This window comes from Capsicum annuum, chromosome 1 (assembly GCF_002878395.1).
Source record: "Capsicum annuum cultivar UCD-10X-F1 chromosome 1, UCD10Xv1.1, whole genome shotgun sequence".
In the NCBI taxonomy this organism is placed as follows: Eukaryota; Viridiplantae; Streptophyta; class Magnoliopsida; order Solanales; family Solanaceae; genus Capsicum; species Capsicum annuum.
In genome coordinates this window covers 74,787,432-74,800,127 of record NC_061111.1, presented here as the reverse complement: position 1 = coordinate 74,800,127, position 12,696 = coordinate 74,787,432, and the positions used below count along the sequence as shown (strand labels likewise).

General features: G+C 34.1%; 1 protein-coding gene and 1 long non-coding RNA gene across 7 annotated transcripts; one reads left to right on the top strand and one right to left on the bottom strand.

Annotated features, from left to right (window-relative positions):
• The first annotated feature begins 1,088 nt into the window (after window positions 1–1,088).
• Window positions 1,089–10,903, top strand: LOC107876275 (protein TIFY 9). Of its 6 annotated transcripts, none has more exons than XM_016723234.2 (6): window positions 1,089–1,302; window positions 1,528–1,666; window positions 1,788–1,881; window positions 1,957–2,047; window positions 2,152–2,209; window positions 10,509–10,903. In XM_016723234.2, exons 1-6 carry the CDS (start codon window positions 1,242–1,244, stop codon window positions 10,591–10,593), a joined length of 528 nt encoding a protein of 175 aa, XP_016578720.2. In that variant the 5' UTR covers window positions 1,089–1,241; the 3' UTR covers window positions 10,594–10,903. The 6 variants fall into 6 exon arrangements, 4 of the variants coding, with proteins under 4 accessions (XP_016578720.2, XP_016578725.2, XP_016578732.2 ...); XM_016723239.2 differs by lacking the exon at window positions 10,509–10,903 and adding an exon at window positions 4,621–5,047 and having other exon boundaries at window positions 1,094–1,302; XR_001676045.2 differs by having other exon boundaries at window positions 1,096–1,302; window positions 2,132–2,209; window positions 10,509–10,598.
• LOC124890908 lies at window positions 3,230–10,570 on the bottom strand. The gene is made up of 6 exons (XR_007049453.1): window positions 10,443–10,570; window positions 8,276–8,661; window positions 5,822–5,905; window positions 4,137–4,218; window positions 3,907–4,022; window positions 3,230–3,277 (listed from the first exon to the last, which is right to left on the bottom strand). It is a non-coding gene; the product is annotated as an uncharacterized LOC124890908 (long non-coding RNA).
• Window positions 10,904–12,696: the final 1,793 nt, after the last annotated feature.

The following is a 12,696-nucleotide window of genomic DNA, read 5'->3' as shown; positions in this document are numbered from 1 at the left end:
ATAGAGGTAGGTTGAAGAAATATTGGCGGGAGGTGATTAGACGTGACATGGAGCAGTTACAGCTTACTAAGGATATGACTCTAGATAGGAAGGTATGGAGGTCGCAGATTAGGTTAGAAGGCTAGTGTATGTAGGTGAGTCGTGGCAAGTAGTTAGGAGAGCTTTGGTGTAGCCGGGCTAGTAATCTTACGACTGTGTCCATAGGTAGGAGCTGCCAGTTAGGAGAGTTTGGGTGTGATTGGTGTCTTTGATTTGTGAGTGTATGGTATTATTATGTGGGTGTCTTATTTCTGTTATTCCATCCATCCTGTTTCATGTTTCATTATGACTTTGTTTACTATGCTGTGTCTTCAGCCGAGGGTCTATCGGAAACGACCTCTCTACTTCTTCGGAGGTAGCGGTATGAACTGCGTACATGTTAGTCTCCCCAGACCCCACTTTGTGGGAATACACTGATTTTGTTATTGTTGTTGATGAATACTGTGATAAAATATTTATATTAATTGTCGTTTGTTAATAGACATGCGAAATTTTAAGTGGATAAGTAAACGTAAAGGGAGAAAATAATTTAAGTTCCATTTGACCACACATTTTGAATTAAAACTTGAAATTTGTGAGTTTTAAAGTTGTATTTGCACTTTACTTTAAGGAATTTAAAATTTTGTAACTAATAGTTCCAAAAATCCAAAAATTAACCTGAACTAATTTCCAAACACTCATAAATATTTATAGATAAAATTTCAAAATTTGATTAAATAACGATTTAAAAAAAGAATTGACCCCACGGGACTCACATTAGGATCGTAACTCTTTAAATTCCTTACTTATTATTCAATACTCCTTCCGTCCTAAATTGAGAAATATGACTAGTTTACCATAATACCCCTATTAAACGATGTTTACATTTTAATTTAAAGAAAAAATAATTAAAGCAAAGGGTAAAACATGAAATTTTTTTTCGTCTCTTCTTAATTAATGAAAAAAGAAAAGTAAAATGAGAAATCAAATTAAAAAAATTTGAAACTACGTTTTTTTCTTTTTTTTCTTTTTATAACGGATGTCCCCGAAGGGACGTTACTTTTTCAATTGAAGTACTCATTCAATTTTAACTCGGGTCTACATTGCATATATATCCCCCAAAACACACAACTAACCCTCACACTCCCCTTATTTATATACTACTATCTGAATTCTGATCATATCCTAAAAAATCTCAACCAATATTCTGAATAATCAAAAGAATGGAGAGATCAGTCGTGGAACTTGATTTCTTCAACATGGGGAAAGAGTCAACAACAGATGGTAAGCTTTATCCTTCTCTTAAACTCGAAAGTGGAATCACTGTATTTTGCTCTCTTTTTTGTTACATAAATTCGTCATTGCGTATATGTTCATCATCAATATCTGTGTAAGTTTACCCTATTATACAAAGGGAAAAGCCATGTAATATAGGTAAGTATAACTTGTTAATTGTTCTCCGTTTCCATTGAATTCGATGGTGTTTTTCCTCCTAAAATTTTCTCGCAGATGTTGACAGTGTAATTTGGAAAATCGATTCTACCGGATCAGGAAATGTCGTACCAGCAGAAAAAAGTGCGAGCCCTCGAAATCCTTTGATGCCTAGGGTGGATTACTCTCCGTTGCCCGTTTTTAGTCCTTCGTCAAGGTAATTTAATTTTAACAGAGGTTTTTTAGAAAACATAATGTCTGCATTGACTCAATTAATGCTTTAGATAATTGAAAATAAACACACTTTGATTGATCTTTGTGTTGATTTTATTAATTAGGTTTTGTTGTGGCTTGGAAAGTGACGCGAAAATTGCGCCTTTAACTATTTTCTACAATGGAACGGTTGCGATTTTTTATGTCTCCAAAGATAAGGTTTTCAATCTGTTTTCCTTCACTTTTGAATTAGTAATACGTAATTGTGATTTTTGGATTTGTTGCATATCGTAGGCTGAGGATATTCTAAAGTTTGCCGAAAGGTCGAAAATTATGGATGCCTTTTCGTCAAAAAAACAATTGACTGTGGAAACACTAAGTGGAGGTTAAACATTTTTCTTTTACTAATTGTCCATTGAAAATTAAATTTGATCAACGTTTTGTTCATCTTCACATTATTATAATACAGGGTTGGTTTATGACATGTAGATTTACCATTGGCGAGAAGAAATTCCTTGCTTAGATTCTTGGAGAGGCGAAAAGAGAGGTAAATTTTATTTTATTTTTCATATTTTTGTCACGTTAAATGCATGATCAAGCACATTTTCAAAATTTTAAATTCCTCTTTTCAACTCTTTTTTTTAAATCACATTTTTTGTATTCAAACACCTACTTACCCTTTTGGCCTTTCACATTCAGCGCACCATAAGTTTTATTTTAGAACCTACAAAAGATAATTTTCTTTGCTAAAGCTCTCTCAACTTCAATTAATTATCAAAAGTGTAATCTAATCTCAAAGGGTAATTTTAGAAGTTATAAAGAGTAGCCCCTACCTAACAAAATTAAAAGAAGCTAATATTGTTTTTTAAAGGAGTGGAGTACATTATTAAACACTACCAAAAATTAGATCTATGGTGACGGTTGTAAAATCGTTGCAATAGACAAAAAAATCATTGCCATAGACCTATCGCAATGGTTCTGCAAGCGTCCCATAGGTGGGCGTTGCGATAGGTCTATTGCAACGGTTTCTGCAACGGTTGTCTAAACCGTCGCCATAGGTAGAGCTATGGTGACGGTTTCTGACAATCGTCACCATAGATAGACCTATTGCGACAGTTATTTTTTAACTTATTGAGACGCCTATTTTTATCTATTATAACGGTTACGAATCGTCGCATCTATTGCAACGGTTAGTAACCATTACAATAGCAGCTATTGTGACGCTTTTGTTGTTCTGTTGCAACGCTTTTGCCAACCTATTACAACTATTTCATTACGTATTGGAACACCTATTTTCATCTATTGCAACGGTTACGAACCGTTGAAATAGCATCTATTGCGACGCTTTTGTTATTCTGTTGCAACGCTTTTTGGCTGCCTATTGCAATGGTTTATTAATATAAATTTTTATTTACATACATAATAAATTATAACACAATATATACATATCACAAAGTCCAAATGATTGGTTAAGTTTTTACATACTAGCAAGTTCAAGTCACGATAAGTTTCAAAAAATTCACCACAAAATTATTGATATTAGAGCATTTATCCACAACCCAAAAATCTTCTCAAGTTAGGTCAATGTCTTCATCTCTTTCTTCATTTTGGACACCTATAAAAAGAGAACAAATAATATAAATTAGCACTTAAATGACAACGTAAACCACCTATAAGTTAGCTAGTGAAGAGACTAATCAACCAATCATGATTAGAAAGAAATACAAACATCCAAATGTGAGATTATAAAACTTAAAGAACAATTGAAATTGTTAAAAGAGAAAACTGCAGCTTCACATTTATATAGGTCTAATATATGTGATCCAATTAGCACGCAGTTCCACAGTTCAAAAAGAACACACATTCCAAGATGAAAAAACTTAATTATTCTCTAGTCTAACAATTAGATGTCCTATAATGCTGAAGCAACAACACTTTCAAAATCACATAATACTATTTTTGAGATTTATTTGTCATAACCCATACGTACTAGCATGTTTACTTATTTAACATGTTTAACAAAAAAAACCTTACACAAACCTTTCTTCTATCAAATCAAAATCAGAGGAACACTCTGCACATAATACAACATACATTACCTTCCACAAAATGAGACATTAAGAAACATATTCAATTGATTTTACAACCCTCTATGACCTTGAAGGGCAACAAATAATCTGATATGAAATAACACGAATCTGATAACGTAGTTTTTTTATCATGATTAGATAACATAGCCAATACCTGAATTTAGCAATAGTATCCGGTGTATGGAGTATGCCTTGTGGGGATTTTGCAGCAAGCTCAACTGCCTCTTTATACTTGGTTTGAGCAAACAACTCTTAGAACAGTTGGACAACCTGGAGCAATACGAAGGAAAATTATACACCAATATCTCATGAGGAGTGAGGAAGTACCTAGACATTAACGAAGGGAAATTATACACCAATATCTCATGAGGAGCGAGGAAGTACCTGGACATTAATAACTGTGGTGGCCAAGATTATGAACTCCCATTATGTGCAACTTTCAGATAAATAAATTGAACTACCTTGTCTATGGCAATACAAAGGACAAGGAATGTTTCAGCATACCAAATAATTTAAAGAATAATTGACAAACTTTTTCACAGTTCCTTTGTATGTGATTTATTTCTACTGATTATAATTTTGCTAATACTTCTAACAACTTTCAAAGTGAAAGAACATCCTCGCAGAAGTCACTCAATAGGCCTTGTCAGAGTGCCTTCTGCACAAGGTCCTTTTACAGAAGAAGTATGTTTGATAGATAAAAGAGCTCATAGAATTTAGTGACAAAATTTTGGGCATATGTAAAAAGAAAATGTTTGTGTAAATCAAAGTAGTCATAAACTGACAACTTGAGAAAGAGGATATTAGTAAGTTAGTGTTACACGCGCAGAGAATTTGGAGAATATATTAATTTCTTGTTGCATTGCAGGTTGACAACACAATTGTGAGCACTTGCATTCTAGCTTATATAATAGATCAAGGGTACACAATGAAAGTGGACGATGTAACCACAAGCTAGACTAGGGATCACAAAGGATAAAACATGGGAGATAGACAGCCTGAAAATCACCGATACATCACTTTTGGTGCTTACATAATGCAAGAAAGAAAGAATGTTCCAGTATGCTGCAATGACATCAAAGGCATTAAAAGATCCTTCATGTCTAACCTGTTAGCTTGGTGTAAGGATTGAATAACATGTTGTATTGACAACTGAAAACTTGTTTAGACTTTAGATACCAGCAGACAATTTGTTCAAACTTTTAACAGCAACTTGATGTTTAGTAATGAAAACTTTTGACTTATCAACAGGAATATTTAAAAAAAAAAGAGCATTCATCAGATTAAAAATGAAACAAAGTTTAATTTGTGGAGTAGATATCCTTTATCGTTAGAGCTCAATTAGCTATAGTAGATATCCTTTATCGTTGGAGCTCAATTACCTATTGTGCCTTGTCACCATCATCTTTGGAATAGGCTCAACAATTGCAAACGTATCAACTACCCATTCAAATCTCTTGACTCATATTGAGAAAATCGGGACTTTCTAACATTGGCACTTGAAACTAACATGTATATAAAGTGGACAGAGATACCATAAAAGAATATATGATTAACTTAGTCACAAACCAAAAAGTTGTCTAGTTGGAAACCTAAGTCGGAGGGATTAAGAGATACCTATCTAACAACTTTTGGTGCTTAGACGTTACTTTAGCGACTGAAGGTATGCCTCCATTTATTGTAGGAACATGCCGCGTGGTTAGTAATACAATTTGTTATAAGAAACTTAACCAACACTGAAGATAGCGTATCCACACAAAAACGGCGGCCGTTAAGGTTATAAGGTTAAACGGTGGCCGTTAAGGTTATAAGATTGTTTACTAATATAAGGCTGTTTACTTACCGATGACCGTTAAGTTTTACGTATAGATTAGTCTTTAGACGGTGGCCGTATAGATTAACAGGTTGGTCTCGCAAATAAAACTATAACCTTTATCCAATAGAAAGAGAATACACATGGTCTCAACAAGAAGGAGAGTGCGCGGTATGAGTAAATTGCAAACCTTAGAAGATGCTAAGAGCTGCAGCAACCTGCAGCAGTTTAAGCATTAGCTTAGAAACTGTCTCACCTGAGCAGGAAAGCGAGATTCACTAGGGTTCTTCTTGTTCTCCCAGGCAGACAGATCAATGTTTGAACCACCAAAGCTAGCAACCTGCAATAATTTAAGTATTAGCTCAGGTTGATTATATAAATCTTTTGTATTAATTCTGCTCTATTCAGATACAACTCATCCAAAACCAATACTGTAAAATAAACAGATCCTAAAGTACCATCAGATCACCTAATTCCTCTTGGAACTTGTACAAATTTTGCCATTTCCCAAGGGTGTTACGGTATATGTGCAAAAGAAGATTGGAAATTTGGATTTTAGGTTGTTGGGGATGAAGGTCTGCTTTAGTGCCCCTTTCTTTGCTTAAGCAAGTGTTGATTCACGATATATGAGCGCTTAAGCAAAAATTGCAAAAGAGTCCCCCAGTCACAAAAGAAACTTGGACTGCATAAGCCATATCTCAAGTCAGATTCTACAGGTTGTTAAAAAAGTTGACGCTTGATTTTAAGTCCCAAATTGACTCTTGGCTCATTTCTTTGGATTCAATTACCCACATTGCCATGTTTTACATAATAATATTGTGCACTCATGCTTGTGTGATTTTTTTTAGGATCATAAAATGCCAAAAATAGCACACCACCTTATTAATTACGTAGAGGTCAAAAGATATTATAATCTGGATAGGTTTCTCTCTTTTGAGTGTCAAACGACATATTATGCAAACTTGGTTAGGAATAAGTTACTCCTAGGGTGGATCTTACTCTAGCGGGTTCTTAAGAACCTTTCTACTTTTTATCAGAGACTAGAGACTATGGGGTAGCTATGCTTTGCACCTGTACCATGTCATGGTAATGAGCGGTGGGATAGAGAGTCTTACGCTAAACTCAAGGCTATAATATTATCCACCCGATGATAAAAATAAGATGCAAGACTGTACATTTCAAAGCTGAGGAAATAAAAATATTTTATAGCTTTCGAATTCTGATTAGTCATAGTATACAACAAAGGATTGTGCTCCAGGTAGCTGGTTGGTATCTAAGCTTTTCCCATGTAAAAATGTACCTTGGGCAACCTCTATAGCAGGGATAACTTCAAAAGAGTTAATGATTGAAGCAAAAGGACTTGCTTTCAATCATTTATAGACTTGACTCTCCATGAGGACTTAGCAAATAATGACAATTCTTAAAATAGTGGTGGAGCTCAAACTATAATCCTATGGAGAAAGAAGATGACGTTTATAGATCACCTAAAACAACAAATCAAAAGATCTTGCTGAACGAGACAGAGAGAGTAATGAAAAGAACTTGTTAAGGAGCATAGTGACATTGAGGTAAAAGATGCAAAAAGTAATAGGTTGATAGAAAATACAACAATGATTCACAATGAAGATAAGGAACAAATTGTCCCTAAGGATGATATGCAACATCAACAATCCATAATTAAGGAAAATAGAAAAAATTATAACTCATCTAGCAATATCCCTGAAGCAGAAATAGAGATTAGTAAAGAAGCTATTGTAGACTCTAGTAACCTATAAATGATATGGAGTAGCAACAACTAGACTCTAGTAGAAACAAAATTAAAGAGGTTAACATGACTAGTCCATCCAAGGAACATGGAGATATTAATTCTTTTAAAAGTTCACTCCAACAACTGTAAGCTAAGCAACAGCTTCAGCAGCATAGTAGTCTGTAGTTGATAGCAACAAGCATCGATATGCAATAGAGATGTAGTCTGCAGTCAATAACAACATTCTAATGACATCTGAGATCATAAATTTCGTTAGACAGTAAACCTTTTTTTCCATTATTTTCATTTGAACATCACACCCCTTGCCATGCGGCCCTTCCCTAGACCTTACTAGCGTGGGATGCTTTGTGCACCAGGTTTTCCTTTCCTTTCCTCTTAGACCATAAATATTGGCGTCAAACTAATATTATCAAAATTGGTTTGGAGTACATTTGCTTTTATGATTATCAAAGAACATTGAGTATGACAAAAAGAACTAGTTCGTGTATGCCATAACCATATTAACATGAATTACTTAAAAACTAATCTTTTACAACGAAATATGAATCATTTCTTCATACTTCTCTCATTGCATAAGTTTCACCCCATCCAAACTTCTTTACCATGTAACCAACCTTCTTTCCAATTTCTTCTTCCTTTCATTACCAAGCATTCAATTTTGACACTCATGGACACATTATTACTACAGTAGCAGAAAGCCTGAAACTTTGTTACATCAATAGCCAAAATTTCACTTAATATGAGTTGTCTTAGTTTAAACTAACTAATGGTAACATAAAAATCATTAGCAATCAAAATTTACCAAGTCATGGACGCATTCTTATTACAGTTTTTACCAATGTTCACGCAATCAAATGAACCCAGCATTGAAATGTTCTCAAAGGAGAAGAAAAACTCAAAATCCCCAAAAATTAGGTCAAAGATGAAGAAAAATACACTAACCTTAAAATCCCCAAATTGAAGCAATTGAAGTGCAAATTTGAGAGAAATTGAAGTGCAAATTCGGTCTGAATATTTCTTGCACCAGTAAATCGATTTTCGAAGCGGCACCAGTAAATCCCACAAAGCTCACTACCAAATAGTAGTCATTGTAGCGATTGTAGCGAAGAGAACCCGAATCCCCATATCGATTGATTATCGTTGTAGCGATTGCAGTGACGAGAAGCCGATTCTCCTAATCGATTGATTGACGTTGTAGCAATTGTAGCGAAGAGAAGCCAATTCCCTAATCGATTGATTGTTGTTGTAGCGATTGTAGCGAAGAGAAGCTGATTCCCAAATCGATTGATTGTCGTAGCAATCGATTGATTCCCTAATCGATTGGTTCCCTAATCATAGTAAAATATTTTTTTAAAGGTTCAGTAAGCTGAGAGCTAATAGTGAAACTAAGAGAGAACGGGAAGTAAAAGCTAAGAGGGAAGAGACAGAAGTAGTCTTAGGTTTTCTTTTTTGGCGGACTTATCAAATTTTTAGTGAAAATAGAGGAAAAAAATAAGCGTTGCTATAACTTATTTTATTTATCTATGGCAACGCTTATTGTCAAATGCAACGGTTATAGTGTAAAATTATAGCTAATAGAACAATTATTTATGGCAACACTTGCAACCGTCGCAATAGACCACCTATTGCAATGCTTTGGTAACCTCGCCAAAAAGTTCGTTGCCATAGGAGTAATTTTCAGTAGTGTAAATTACATTTTTGATTTGCTGATATGCACATTATTAACTTAGCAATTGACACTCTCATCATAAACCTAGGGATTTTATATCTGCACAACATTTTTTTTTTGCACAGCCACACACCCGGTTTGTCCATATAAAAAATATATAAATTAAAGAGAAAATAAGGTGTCGTTTAGTTGGTGGAATAAAAATACTAATTTCAGAATATTTCACGGGATTAGTATATTCTTCTTTTGAAATGAGTATTTAATTCTAGGATTATTTAAATTTCACTATTTTAGTAAAATAATATGATAAGTTATCCATATAGAGATTGGATAAATAATCTCATGGAATATTATTCCAACCCATAAACTATCATTATCTATCTTATTCCACCAATCAAATGATCCCTAAAGAGTCATATGAACGTATTCATTCTCGTAAGGTTGAATTTCTACGACTTTAATTGGTATAAATTTCTTTGAAATATAGCCATCTTTGTTAGGTGTTAGGACTCTCAAATATGGAGTAAATGGAACTTTTTCACTTAGCTAAATATTCATGTCCCACAAAGTATAGCTAGCACACCAGAATTTAAACTTAATGGATTCGTATCGTGATATCAAGTCATATACAATAATAATTAGATTCACATGAAAGTATTTTAACATATTTATTAATTTTTGGATAAAAACTGTTGGGTTTTGGGAATTGCTCTGATCACCTCTGGTTCCACATAGAAAATCTGAATTAGGTAATTATGAGAAGAACTCGGGAGTCTATCAAAAACAATCGTTCCACCTCTGAGTTAGAATCTAGGTTTACTTAAACTCTATGCTCCTCAAATCCCATTATGTGAAACTACAGTAGGTATGTTGTTGTAATATGAGAACCACATTTGATTTGGTGCTATATTTCATCATGAGGAAAACACCTCGGTGCTCACATGATTTGGCGGAATCTCATATTAAACCAGGCGTCGGTTTCATTCTTGTGCATATGCCTACCTAACTTATTTCACCAGACTATTTGAGTAGTCAAAACATGCTTTTTTTTCTGTAGCCACAATGGTAATTTGTACCATGTTTAGTTGGGTTTGAGGATATTAATCTACACATGAAAATCTAATAACACAATATATCAAATGTAATTTTACAAGTGGGTTTTGGGGAGGGCGTACATAATTTTATCCCTACCTTATGAAGATAGAGATGTTGTTTTCAAATAACTTCGACTCTAGTAGAACATAATAATTAATTTATAAAGTTTAAGTATGTAAAACAAATATAGGAACGAAAAATCCGAAAAAGAGAACATTAGCAACAACAAATAATATAATAATGAAGCAAAGGAAGCAACAAATAATATTAAAATTGAAGAACAAGATAGGAGAAGAGTAATAACAATAATATTGATAACTGATAAGGGAACTAGATGTTGTGCACCTTGAGAATGTTACTCTATTGATTTGAAATGTAGCACAGCTCATTATGATTATGTATGTTTTGCAGGCTGACTATGGTGTCGCCTCATAGTCTCCCCCAGTCTCCTATCTATGGCTCCTTAGGCCATACTGCCTCTGGAAACAAGAATTAGCAGAAGATACGAGTATCATACAAATATTGCTAATGATAAACATATATGGATCTTAATGGAAATGTTAATTTTGGGGATTTGTTAGTACTAGTCTTATGTTGTTAAGATGTCAACTTTCCTAGTCAAAAATGGAATATAACTAGCAGAATTTAAGGAACAACTACGAGCACATTGTTTTTTTTTTTCGTTCATTACTGTCCACTAGCTGTATTAATATTTTTTTTTCTGTTCATTACTGTCCACTAGCTGTATTAATACTCCTTCCAGTCCATGAATTTTTGGTTTTCTTTAAATGTTCAAAATTAGCTAATGTTCAATGTTTAAGTGAGTTGTTGATTTTTTTTTTTTTTTATAATTTTGCCCTTCATTTACATTTTTTACGTGATAATTTCAATAGTTAATCATGATTTTAGAACCCTTGGAAAAGTACCTTTTAATGAAGCAATTTCCAGATTTGGTGTAGACAATCTACATCCAGATGTTTTTTGTTGTCAAATTACTGTACATGACTCCATCGGCCAAGCCTTTACTGAAGGTGAGGTTACTGAACATCTATGGAAATTTTTGGATCTCCACTTGGTATCTCTCACAATCACTGGAACATCAGAGGAGCTCTCAACAATTGGTGGGATGTGAAGGCTAATAACATTGTACATCAATCGATTCTCCAAGTAATGCCAATTATCATTTTGTAGGAAGTGGGGTATAAGATTCAGTTGGAATTAGACTCTTTTATAATTGTGGAAATGTTTAAAAACAAAGACCACTAATCTCAAGCTCAAAAGAGTCGTCGAAGATACTATCCAAGCCATGGAAGACGAGGACATCACCATTTTATCACTGCTTCTGGGAAGTTAATGGTGTTGCTGATTTTTTTCTGCTAAATAATTATTAACTCGTGGAAATAGTACCTTTTGCTCCTCTTATCATCAACTACCGAGACAATTGAAGGGGTAATTTCAACTAGACAAATGCCAGCTTCCTAGCATAAGAAGATATGACAAGAATAACTTTGTTGTTAGTTGATCTCTTGTATATATAGCATGTATGGAAGGTATATAGGTTCCGTTCCATATCTTTTGCAGATTGCAGTTGACGATATTTAGTACTAGCTAGAGGTCAGGTCTTCGCCCCCCTCTTCCATCTGTTTTTTGCATCGAATGAATGGGCAAGACAAGGACCAAGCCAGGCCCTCTACATCAAGGTGCTAAACCTTGATGATCGCGATTTCATTTTTTTTAAAAAAATCCATTTTAATAACGACAATATTTGAACCATGATTTAAGTTAATGAATAATCAAAAATCATGTTTTGATAGTTTATAAGTTATTTGGACATATATTAAGGCCCCAAATAGCTCCTAACTTATGGACAAGTCACGACATCCCTTAGCGATTAAATTCTTGTGATGTATATAATTATAGTCATCTTCAAATGAGCATTACTTTTGGTAAACGAAGAATTTATGAGATCAAGAATACCAACATATATATAATTGAATTATCTTTCCAATGACACTGATTTTGCCTTAATCCAATGTTGGGGTAAAAAGTTAGGGCCAAAATACTAAAGCACTGTCAAGGCTGCCCAGACTACGACTCGTAATGTCTCATTACGGGTTGTTGGGAGTTGTAATCTGGGAAGTAAAAGCTGAAAATGGGTTTTTGACTACGACTCAAATCAGGACTCATAGCTAGACCGTACGAGTCGCGACCTAAGTCGGTGGGACTACTTCCATACGACTTCCAGACGGTTTTTAGGATTTCTTTGGTCTTTCCCCACTCTTTTAACCCCAAAACTACGTCATTTAGGCTATTTTAAGGCTGAATAAAAAGCCAAAACAACCCCAAATTTCTCATTCTCAACAAAAATCCAAAAATATTCCCAAAACATGTGATTTTTCTTTTCTTCCAAAGAAAGAAATCAGGGTTCTTTATCTCCAAGTTCAAATCCTCAAAACTTCAATTAAGGAATCGAAAGTAATCAAGTATGTGGTGTTTGAGAAAGGATAATCTTTCATCATGCTTCCCAAAAGCTTTGATTCTGAAGTTGATTTATGTGGTTTCAATTAGGGTTCATACCCAAATTTTCATATTTTTTAGA